The 11,586-nt window shown below is 48.2% G+C and overlaps 1 protein-coding gene across 4 annotated transcripts in view; it reads left to right on the forward strand.

Moving 5' to 3' along the window:
- Positions 1 to 11,301, forward strand: part of Nlgn3 (neuroligin 3) — a 30,376-nt gene extending 19,075 nt beyond the window's left edge. For 3 of the 4 annotated variants that reach the window (XM_034485290.2, XM_034485291.2, XM_034485292.2), the window contains 3 exons: positions 80 to 265; positions 3,090 to 3,879; positions 4,557 to 9,107. In XM_034485290.2, the coding sequence (XP_034341181.1) occupies positions 80 to 265; positions 3,090 to 3,879; positions 4,557 to 5,400 (1,820 nt within the window). In that variant the 3' untranslated portion in view covers positions 5,401 to 9,107. Of the gene's footprint in view, positions 1 to 79; positions 266 to 3,089; positions 3,880 to 4,556; positions 9,108 to 11,038 lie in introns of those variants that run through there. The other variant, XR_004604543.2, reaches the window with a different exon arrangement.
- Positions 11,302 to 11,586: the final 285 nt, after the last annotated feature.

An 11,586-nucleotide genomic window follows, 5' to 3' on the forward strand; every position in this document is an offset into this window, starting at 1 on the left:
CAAATTCATTCCTGCCATCATAACCCAAAGCCTGCATCCCCTCCGCCTTCATTATTCTCATGCTTTCTGTTGGCTCTAGGTTTCCTGAGCACTGGGGATCAAGCTGCCAAGGGCAACTATGGGCTCCTTGATCAAATCCAGGCCCTTCGCTGGGTGAGTGAGAATATTGCCTTCTTTGGAGGAGATCCCCGTAGAATTACTGTCTTTGGCTCTGGCATCGGTGCATCCTGTGTCAGTCTCCTCACACTGTCTCATCATTCTGAGGGTAAGTAGCTCTTGAGCATCAACTAGAACAGCTTTTTTCCCTTTCTCTCTCTCTCTCTCTCTCTCTCTCTCTCTCTCTCTCTCTCTCTCTTTTTCTTTCTTTCTTTCTTTTTTTGAAACAGAGTTTCTCCATGTAGCCCTGGCTGTCCTGAAACTCCCTCTATAGACCAGGTTGGCCTTGAACCCAGAGACTTACTTGCCTCTGCCTCTGTCTCTGTTTTCCCAGTGCTGGGATCAAAGGCATGCGCCACCACCACCCTCCAACATAGAACAGCTGGTACCCATTGAGCTTCAGGTATCCCAGGCTCCAGAATGCCTGGCTCCATATCCCAGGCGTGCCCAGGGAAATCAGCCCTCCGATCCATTCCCTGTCTCTTGTGGGGGAGGTGAAAGGAAATGTTTCTGCAAGGAAGAAGTGCTTCTCCTCATGTGAAAGAATCCCCATTCACACCCTGAGAACAATGTTCCTCGTTTCACATGGGAGTCTTATTTGGGAGAGTGGGAATAGAATGCTTCTCTCTGAAGGGACAATAGTTCCTTGTAGGGGAGGAAATCTCTCAGTATGGGAAGGACATGTTACTTCAGAGTCAAAATCTTAGGTGGAAATTGGTTTCTAGGTGTAAGAAACACCCTTTCTGGGAACGGGGAGGGGGGACATGTCTGTACAAGAGGAGAATTGGTCCAGAGTGAGAAGTGAGTCCAAAGTAAGATGCTCCAGATTGAGAGACAGGCTGCTTTGAAGGAGGCAGACTGTTGTTGGACCACAGACTCCTTCCAGGGATATCCACTTTGCTGAAAGGATACTCATTTTTACCTTGTTTTGGTGTGGGTCTCTCTGCCAGTCAGTTTCTGATGGGCTTTCATAGGTCCTATTTTGCTAGGCAAGGGAGTATTCTCTCTCCATCTAGACTATAGAGAACAGTGTATTTCTGAGAGGCAAAGCTGAGCTTCTTATGGAGAAAAAAATGTCCTTGAAATAAGTGCCCTTCTCTAAAGTGAGGAAGGATGTGAGCAAGAATACATCTTTATCATTGAGATTGTCCCTGTGAGGGAGTGCTCTCACAAGAAGCCCTGCTGTCTTTTGAAGAAGGCTTGTGTCTGAAAGTGAGGAACCATCTTCACTGCCCCCAGAAGCTCTGCCCCTAAGTCTCTCTAGAAACTACACTGACAGAAGACTAAAGTATAGCTCACTTCTGTAGAGAGAGGAAATAGGAAGCCGGGCATGGTGGCATACACCTTCGATCCCAGTGCTGAGGAGGCTGAAGCAGGAGGACTGCCACAAGTTTGAGGCCAGCTAGGGCTACCAGCAAGACTCTGTCTCAAAAAAAAAAAAAAAAAAGAAGAAGAAGAAGAAGAAGAAGAAGAAGAAGAAGGTGCACACACACAGACACGCACATGCACAGATGCACACACGCATGAATTAAGAGAGAATAGGAGTGAGTGAGTGAATGAATGGATGGATGCATGCATGTATGAATGAAGGGACAGAGGCCTGAGTTTCATCTCTAGCACCACTGGAAAGAGTGTTTCTAGGTGACAGTAGAACAAACAAGAATCCTCTTTTTTTCTCCTAGAGGAGGGTGAAGTAACTGGCTATAAGGATGCCTGTGTCTGTAAAGAGGCCTGGTACCTCTTCTGACTGGGACTCTTTACTGGGATAAGGCCTTCCTGGAATGGCACTGTGCTGTGCATCATAAGGGACACATAACTCTAGAGACCTGGCTTCTTACAAGATTTGGTCTCTCTGGGTAGAAGTATGGCTCAGTGAGAAAGCACTCACCTACCCTGCAGGATGCCCACCCACCCTGCAGGATGCCCACCTACCCTGCAGGATGCCCACCTACCCTGCAGGATGCCCACCTACCCTGCAGGATGCTCTGGGTTTCATCCCCAGCGCTAATAAACATAAGATAATCTGGGAAATGGCTCTCCCTTAAGCAGTAATCTGTACTTCTCTTCCTGCTCTCTGCGCATGTAAAACATCTTCTCATTGGCCCTGTGTACCTGAGAGCCAAATACTCCCTTGGGGCCAGGGAGAGAGAGTTCTTTCTTTAGAGAGGTGAAAGAATCTTCTTTGGATATTAAGGATATAAGGTCCCTCTAGCTCTGGGAATCTGAATGTAATATGTCCATATCTTCTGCAAAAGGGGATCTGGGCAGAGTCCACACTGCCAGGGCACATGCCAGGAGACTCTCAGACCCCAGGGCCTTTGCTCTTGGGATTCGTCCCTAAACTCCCAGAATGTGGGGCTCTTTCCTCCCTGCATTTCTCATCTCTCATGAAAGAGACCCCTTTGTGGTGTAAGCGCCAGCTCCCTGGTGGTGCGTTGGCACAGAACGGGGCCCAGCTGGGCAGGAAGCAAGAGGGAGAGACAAGGAGTGATAAAGAGAGGAGGGAACATAAGGAGGCTCATGTCTGGGACCCAAGGGGTTAATTCTCCCTGGCATTTCCCTTAACCCCCAAGTTACCAACCCCTGTACCCTGTACCGGGAATGGGAAGCAGTGTGTGTGTGTGAGTGTGTGTGTGTGTGTGTGTGTGTGTGTGCGTGTGCGTGTGCGTGTGCGTGTGCGTGTGCGTGTGCGTGTGTGTGCGCACACACACACACACACATGGAGATGGGGGGTGACAGGAAAACAATCAAAGAAGGGGCTCAGCACCCCCCGCCCCCCTGCATCCTGTCCTGATATTGCCTGATAAAAGACTAGTTCTTCCTTCATAGCTAATTCACAGCACAGGGTAGCCTCAGTGACAAAAGCTAAATAAAATGTTTTATGGCCATATGTGACATGACAGCTCTGACCCCCTGCCACCTGTATTCTGTAGGACTTTTCCAGAGGGCCATCATCCAAAGTGGCTCAGCTCTATCTAGCTGGGCTGTGAACTACCAACCAGTGAAGTACACCAGCTTGCTGGCAGACAAAGTGGGCTGTAACGTCCTGGACACTGTGGACATGGTGGATTGTCTTCGACAAAAGAGTGCCAAGGAGCTGGTAGAACAGGACATTCAGCCGGCCCGCTACCATGTGGCTTTTGGCCCTGTGATTGATGGTGATGTCATTCCTGATGACCCTGAGATCCTTATGGAACAGGGCGAGTTCCTCAACTATGATATCATGCTAGGCGTCAACCAGGGTGAGGGTCTCAAGTTTGTGGAAGGGGTAGTGGACCCCGAGGATGGTGTCTCTGGCACTGACTTTGACTACTCTGTCTCTAATTTTGTGGACAATCTGTATGGCTATCCTGAGGGTAAGGACACCCTGCGAGAGACTATCAAGTTCATGTATACAGACTGGGCAGACCGAGACAACCCTGAGACCCGCCGTAAAACACTGGTAGCACTCTTCACTGACCACCAGTGGGTGGAGCCTTCAGTGGTGACAGCCGATCTGCATGCCCGCTATGGCTCACCTACCTACTTCTACGCCTTCTACCATCACTGCCAGAGCCTCATGAAGCCCGCATGGTCAGATGCAGCGCACGGGGATGAAGTGCCCTATGTTTTTGGTGTCCCTATGGTAGGTCCCACTGACCTTTTCCCCTGCAACTTCTCCAAGAATGATGTTATGCTCAGTGCTGTTGTCATGACCTATTGGACCAACTTTGCCAAGACCGGGTAAGGAGAAAACGGGTGTCTCTGGGAGCCCAGCATGCCTTTCCCTTTGCTTTTCTCTCTAAGCTCTTCCATTAGCTCCCTCTCTCTGCATTTCCCTAAAGCTTGCTTAACCCCTTTAAGTCTTCTTCTTGTCATGATTCTGTGCTATCCCCCCTTCCTTCAATTTTCTGTTTTTATTGAAGGAGGTAGGAGAGCTCTTGCTCAGCACAGCCCAGTCCCTGGTAACTGGAGCCGCCAAACTAATTCTGTTAGAGTTCAGGACTCTGTTAGCGTAGGGACTAAGCAGGGAGGTGTCACTGGCAGAATTGTGGGATTCAGGGTGAGCTAGCTGGTCAAAGGTAGTATGCAGGGGGAGAAATATGCATTGGAAAGGCTTCCAAGTGCTCTTGATAAAACTGGGCAACTCAAAGGACTGATAGATCCTCATAGCATGTGAGGAGACAGAGCATCTGCGTAGCCTGACAGCGGCAGATGAGCTCAGGGAAGAATGAGATGTTTTCATGCTGCCTGCCACAGAACTAGGAGTTCAGCACTGGGGAAGAAAGGGGTGGGGGAGGTGACAGGACCCTGAAAAACATGGAAGTCATGGGAGATTTTAAACTGGTGGGAGTGAGGAGGCTGAGCCTTTTCTTTCTTTAGGTAGCATGGTGACCCCAGATTTCAATGTGGTATTTCAGGGATCCCAACAAGCCGGTACCCCAGGATACCAAGTTCATTCATACCAAGGCCAACCGCTTTGAGGAAGTGGCCTGGTCCAAATACAATCCCCGGGACCAGCTCTACCTTCACATCGGGCTGAAACCAAGGGTTCGGGATCATTACCGAGCCACAAAGGTAGCCTTTTGGAAACACCTGGTGCCCCACCTGTACAACCTGCATGACATGTTCCACTATACATCCACAACCACCAAAGTGCCGCCCCCGGACACCACCCACAGCTCCCACATCACCCGTAGGCCCAACGGCAAGACCTGGAGCACCAAGCGGCCAGCCATCTCGCCTGCCTACAGCAACGAGAATGCTCCTGGGTCCTGGAATGGGGACCAGGATGCAGGGCCACTTCTGGTCGAGAATCCCCGAGACTACTCCACTGAATTAAGTGTCACCATCGCTGTGGGGGCCTCCCTCCTGTTTCTCAATGTGTTGGCCTTTGCTGCCCTCTATTACCGTAAGGACAAACGGCGCCAGGAGCCCCTGAGGCAGCCTAGCCCCCAAAGGGGAACAGGTGCCCCTGAATTGGGAACTGCTCCAGAGGAGGAGCTGGCAGCATTACAGTTGGGTCCCACTCACCATGAGTGTGAGGCTGGCCCCCCACACGACACATTGCGCCTCACAGCATTGCCCGACTATACTCTGACCCTGCGGCGCTCCCCCGATGACATCCCACTCATGACTCCCAACACCATCACTATGATTCCTAATTCTCTGGTTGGGTTGCAGACCTTGCACCCCTATAACACCTTTGCCGCAGGGTTCAATAGTACCGGGCTGCCCCACTCACACTCGACTACCCGTGTATAGCTCTATCCCAGAGCACAACCCATCTCCCAGCTCCCTCCCTCCCAGACCCACAAACACACATGCACACACATACACATCTATGTACACGCACGCACCCACACCCTACAGCAGACCCATCTGCACAAACACAGACAGATGTGGACATGCACCCGCATGTACAAAACACAAATCCAGACAAGAACCTGAGTAGGTCCTTCAAATGGGGACGCATATGAGTCCTTGGTACTGAGGACCCATGGAATAGCAACTGGAACCAGCTCCTTGAGCCTGACCACAGACACTCCTGGGGCCCTGGAAGCCACAGCCGGACACCCCCTTGGTGCTCGCCTTCTCGGAACTGCACCTCTACCAACTGCAGACTCGGGAGCTTTAAAGAGCAGGATAGCTCTTCCTCCCCTAGACTTGGTCTTTTCTCTGGGTCTTGTTTTTGTTGATTTTTTTTTAAAAATTGGAACCAATGCTTTTCCAGCCCGTTGAGTGCTAAGCAGCTCTGGAAGGGAGGGCTCCAAGATCAGGACTCTCTGGTTCTGGGACTCCCAATGTTCATACAAACAGACCAAGGAGAAGGACCCTCCAAGACAGTGACAGATGGGCACAACAGACTATGGGGTGAGAGGAGGAAGAGGCAATGGATGGGGCTGGAGGGCCACCAAGAACAGAGCACCAACTGGCTCTGGGCCTCCCATAGAGGACTGCAGAGCCGACAGGGTGGCCTGCTTCTGCAAAGGTTGGCAGCATCAGCCTGACTGGAGGAGCCTAGGTTTGGTAAAGGAAGTACTGTGGAGGCCCTGACCTTTATTGGGCCCCTGGGTATATAATCTGGGTTCTGCCTCTGCCCTTGGGGACATGATATCAGAAGTTTGCCCCATTTTCTTTACAGTCTCTTTGTGTCTGTCATTTATCTTTCAAAACAGCAGTGTTTTTTTTTTTTTTCAGTTGTTGGCTTTTTTTTTTTAAAGAAAAGTTCTTAAAACACTAACGGAAACCCATGGAGTTTGTCCTTTGTAAAAATTTTAAACACAGTGTCTTGATATAAAAATAAAAAATCCAGTTAGCACTCCCAACCTGCCTCCCTTGCGCAGGCCTGCCTCAACAGCCTCTGGAGCCAGGGGCCTGCTCAGGCTGGAAGCTCAATGCTCCAACAGCCTGTGGCCTCCTGCCTTGTGGCACCTACAAGTCTGGGTTCTGCTCTACTTGTCCTGGGCCCCCTGCACAAAGCCTCTCCGATCCTAATCATGTTGCTCTACCATCCTCCTGCCTCCCGACGCTTTGAGTTCCTGCAGCAGAAACCTCCCATCACCTCGGGCCTCCTAATGAAACAACAAAAATAATACTTCCTTCCTCTGCCACCAAGCCACCACCACTGCTGCCACCACCTCCTCCAGTGCCACCACTATCGTGGTCATCACCTTGCCCTCATCTTGGACTGGTGGCTAGGAGGAGGCTTGACCTCTGACCTGATGAAATGCTTTTCTCCTGTGGATATGCAGTACATGTGGCATCAGCTTGTGACCTGCGCTGTCTCCATTGACTTACAAGAGTGCCATTCTTCCCTCAAGGGATGTAGGTTTCTTTTTCTGTGAATTGGAATAGCATAAGTCATTGGAGATCAATTTCTCTGGGGGACTGTCACTAGTGGCTCCCTAACAACTCTGGGGGATGGATTCAAGGTGGGGCCCCATAGGGTTAGCATTGTGGGGTTTCCTATTGTTCTCCGTGACTTGAAGGGCTGCAGTTGAAATCTGCTCATCAAGTGTGACAGTTGGGCAGGGTTGCTGATGCTCCGAAGCCAGGAATAGAATTCTTCAAAGTGACCCTGACAAAATGAAGGAGATGAGCCATCACAAGGCAGGATGATGTGCGAAGGGGACCAGTGCAAGGTACTGTATACAAAGATCAAAGCCAGAACTCATACATGAATGTGTTGCCTGAAACCAGAGCAGCCAATGGCTGAACCAACACAGGAACAGTTACCAGAGAGACCGGGAGAGGGAGTGCATGTTGAGTGATTTCATAATTGGAGAATAGCTTTGGGCCCTCTCCCCTCGCTTCTTATTTTCCTTTATAATTTCTGAAACAACGATACTAGCATATAGTAACAAAAGCATCAGGGAGAACCTGGGAAATAATCACAGAGTGATTGTGAAAAGAGAAGTCATTCCAGTGGCATATAGTCCAACCCACTTACACCTGGATGGAGGAACAGGAAGGAGAGGACCAGGAGTTCAAGATTATCCTTGGCTACATAGTGAGCTTGAGGGAAGCCTGTACTGCCTGAGGATCTCTCTCTCTCTCTCTCTCTCTCTCTCTCTCTCTCTCTCTCTCTCTCTCTCTTTCTCTCTCTCTCTCTCTCTCTGTCTCTCTCTCTGTCTCTCTCTGTGTGTATGTGTGTGTGTACTTGCGTGTGTGCGCGCATATGTACTATATGTATCCAGGTGCCCTGGAGGCCAGAAGAGGGTATCCAATGCCCTGGAGCTGGAGTTACAGGTGTTTGCAAGCTGCCAGACATGGGTGCTAGGAACCTAACTCAGGTTCTCTAGAAGAGCAGAAGATGCTAACACCCTAAGCCATCATTCCAGCCTCAAGACCCTATCGTTAAAAAAAAAAAGTAACAAAAAAAGAGACGTAGAATTCGATCCAGTAGTTTATGATCCTGTCATCATCCTCATGGACTTGTTCTAGTCCACACTGGTTGCCTCCCTAAAGCATCAGCAGCTCTAGCTTCGGTGAGCAAGCAGGGAGGGTCTGGATAAAAGCAACATCTCTAGGTCAAAGGCTCTGCTGTTGGGTTGCACTGTTTGGTTGGTTTGATTTTGATTTGTGTGTCTTTTTTTTTTTTTTTTTTTTGAGACAGGGTCTCACTAGGTAGCCCAGGCTAGCCTGAAACTTGCTGTGTAGACCAAACCAGCCTGGAACTCACAGATAATATCCACCTGCCTCTGTTTCTGGAGTTCTGGAATTAAAGGTGTGCACTGCTATGTCCAGCAAAATGTTTTCTTTTTTAAAAAGATTTTGTTTTTATTTTTTTAGATTTATTTATTTTATTTTATGCGTATGAGTGTTGCCTGTATATATGTATGTGTGCACCATGAGTGTGTCTGATGCCCCTGGAACCGGAGTTAGGGATAGTTGTAAGCTACCATGTGGGTGCTGAAAACCGAACCCAGGTTCTCTGCAAGAGTAACAAGTGCTCTTAACTAAATCAGCTCTCCAGCCCAGGTTTTATTTTTCTGTATGTGTCTGTGTACATCAGATCCCCGGAGCAGTAGTTACAGACAGCTATCAACTATGGGTCATGGATGCTAGGAACTGAACTCAAGTCCTCTGCAAGAGTAATACATGCTCTTAAGCACTGAGCTATCTCTCCAGTCCCCAGGTTGCTTTTTATATTTGTTTTGTTTTGTTTTGTTTTGTTTTGTTTTGTTTTGTTTTGTTTTGTTTGAAACAGGGTCTCTCTATGTAGTCCTGGCTGTCCTGGAACTTGCTACATAGACCAAACTGGTCTTGAACTTAGAGATCTGCCTGAGTGCTGGGATTAAAGGTGTGTACCATCATGCCTGGTCCTAGGTTGCTTTTCTTTTTAAATATAGAAAGAAAGAAGCTGATTAGGAATGACCAGTGGTTGCCAAATATCTACTATGTAACAAGTGTGCTATGACCATCTTCAAAATGTGACTCCTGAATAAAGACCAAGCTGTGTTCTTTCATGGCCTGTGTGCTGCAATCCTTCTGAGGATGACAAAGTGGAAACAAGACTAGGAGAAAGCCAAGGAGTGACATAGGTGTGGTCAGGAGGTGCTCTGGCTATCCTGAAAACTCTCAATAGTAGCTGCCAAATGAAATGACTGTACTATGTCCTTCGCCCTCTGAGGGCCTGGATGACGTCACTGCTTAGGTCCATTTTGTCTGTATTTTTATGTTTAACCTTTAGTTGCAACTTTTAAGATATTTCCAATGAGGCCTCTCATAATAAAGAGACTCTAAATTAGGAGACTGTCTCATGGGGGTGATTTAGACACTATTTCTTCTCACACACTCAAGATGCCTTAGCAAAGCAGGGACCTATCAGTGAGAAGCTTCAGTTGGTCCTCATACTTTTTAAAGGCCTGGACGGGCAAGACAGACAGGATTTCAAAATGCTTGACAGTCATCCTATACCCATGTGCTTTCATGGTCTGGGTGGGCCTTACTGCTGAGCAGGGGCCCTGAGCTCACGCCGCACAAATCATCTGTGTTTATAGGGTATAGAAATAGGGTGCTAGACACAGCTATCTGAGGATCTGTATTTGTCCTCTCTCTCTCTCTCTCTCTCTCTCTCTCTCTCTCTCTCTCTCTCTCTCTGTGTGTGTGTGTGTGTGTGTGTGTGTGTGTGTGTGTGTAGGGTCAGTTGTTTAAAATCCCCATGTAAGAATGGTAACTATGACTGTAGGGCTGCCCCTGTGCTAGCGAATATAGGTATCAGGGAGAAGGATGCTCATCCCAGCACATACTATCAGGAGCCATGCTCTAAGGAAAGCAGTCTAGCCTTAAGGAACCTCTGGCTGCTCAGAACTGCTCTATGTCACGGTCTGCTCAATAACAGCTCCCACAGCATATCTACAGCACACCTGGTGGTGGTTTTTAAAACCCCACAGAAAATGGAATGGATGTGTTCTTCAGCCTCAAGATTACCTGTTGGGATGAGGAAGATGAATCTCACAGTTAACAGATCAATAGATATGGAACCACTGGTGGGGAGCGGGTCAACAATAAATACAAGGCTCCTTAGGGATCACCCATAAAACAAAATAAGATTCTTTGTCACTGTACAGTCAGAAAAAAACTAGTCATTCCCCTGTTCACCTCACCCTCTTTGATGGAGACACTGGGAAAGTCCATGGCCACAGTTGCCTGGAATTAGACAAAGCATTCTTGGGACAAGGCAGAAAATTTCAAAATGAGTAAAGGTGGATGTAGGGAGCTCAACTGCAACAAGATTCTGCTTTAGTCACTTGACAGATTTACCAACTAACCTAAAGCTTGTAAAGTCCCTTTTCTGGAGTCCAAAATGCAACAGCCAAGTATAAGGTGTGAGAGGTATTGTTCATAAGAATATATCTCTCTAAATAAAGGAGAGAAACATCGTGCATGTGCTATCTTGCACTCATTGGACCACACCTGGTATCCTCTGTTCAGTTAGAAATTCTAGACTGCAGCAGAGGTGACAACAAGGATGCTCAGAGGAGATCGGTGGGAACAGGGAGAGAACTGAGTGTGCTTGGAGAAATGTGCCCAATGTGGGTAACTCACTATGGGATGGCTAAGGAGAAAGACTGTAGGCCTTGTGTATTTGTTTTTGTTTTGTTTTAGACAAGATCTTACTATGTAGCCCCAGCCAGCCTGGAATTTGCTATGTTGACCAGGCTGGCCTGGAACTCATAGGGATCCACTTGCCTCTGCTTCCTGAGTGCTGGCTTGAAGCTGTTGGTTTGTTATGTATGACTGACTCCAAATGTTCCAAGATCTGATGGGTGGAAGTTGTAGGAAAACAGATTTGGATTGGGCATTAAAATGCTGCTCTTTTTTGCCTTTCTAAAAAACATTTATTTACTTACTTGTTTATTGTTCTTGTGAGTTGTGTTTTCTTTGCTTTTTTTAGACAGGGTCTCATGGAGCCCAGGCTGGCCTCAAATTCACTGTGTAGCAGAATACGACTCCAACTTCTGACCCTCCTGCTCCCATCTCCTGAGTACTGAGACCACAGATGTGCACACCCATGTCCAGCTGCAGTGCTGGGAATGGACCGGAAAGCCTTATGCCTGTTAGGTGAGCTCCATTCCCACCGAGCTCCATCCACTGCCCTGCTCTTCCCTTTTTCTTTATAAAGGAAAATTGTAATAAAAGTTTCAGCTTCTGATTGCAGCCTCTTAGAGTCTTTTGAAATTTATTACCAATAGTTTCAAAAGGGGAGAAAAAAAAACCCAAATGCCCTAAGATCCCAACATGAGCACTTTGATGTATTCGTAGCACCCTGCAATTACAGCAGACTTGCCCAAAGGGCAGCAGTTCTCTCAGCAGAGATAGCCAGGCCATGACTGGACAAGCACTCCACGGGGCTGATGTGCGGGTGGGTAGTGAACCGCCTGATTAAAGGGCTGACCAGATAACCCCTGGGCTCTCTGAGATCTTGTGATACTTGATCTGGAA

This window comes from Arvicanthis niloticus, chromosome X (assembly GCF_011762505.2).
Source record: "Arvicanthis niloticus isolate mArvNil1 chromosome X, mArvNil1.pat.X, whole genome shotgun sequence".
Lineage (NCBI taxonomy): Eukaryota > Metazoa > Chordata > Mammalia > Rodentia > Muridae > Arvicanthis > Arvicanthis niloticus.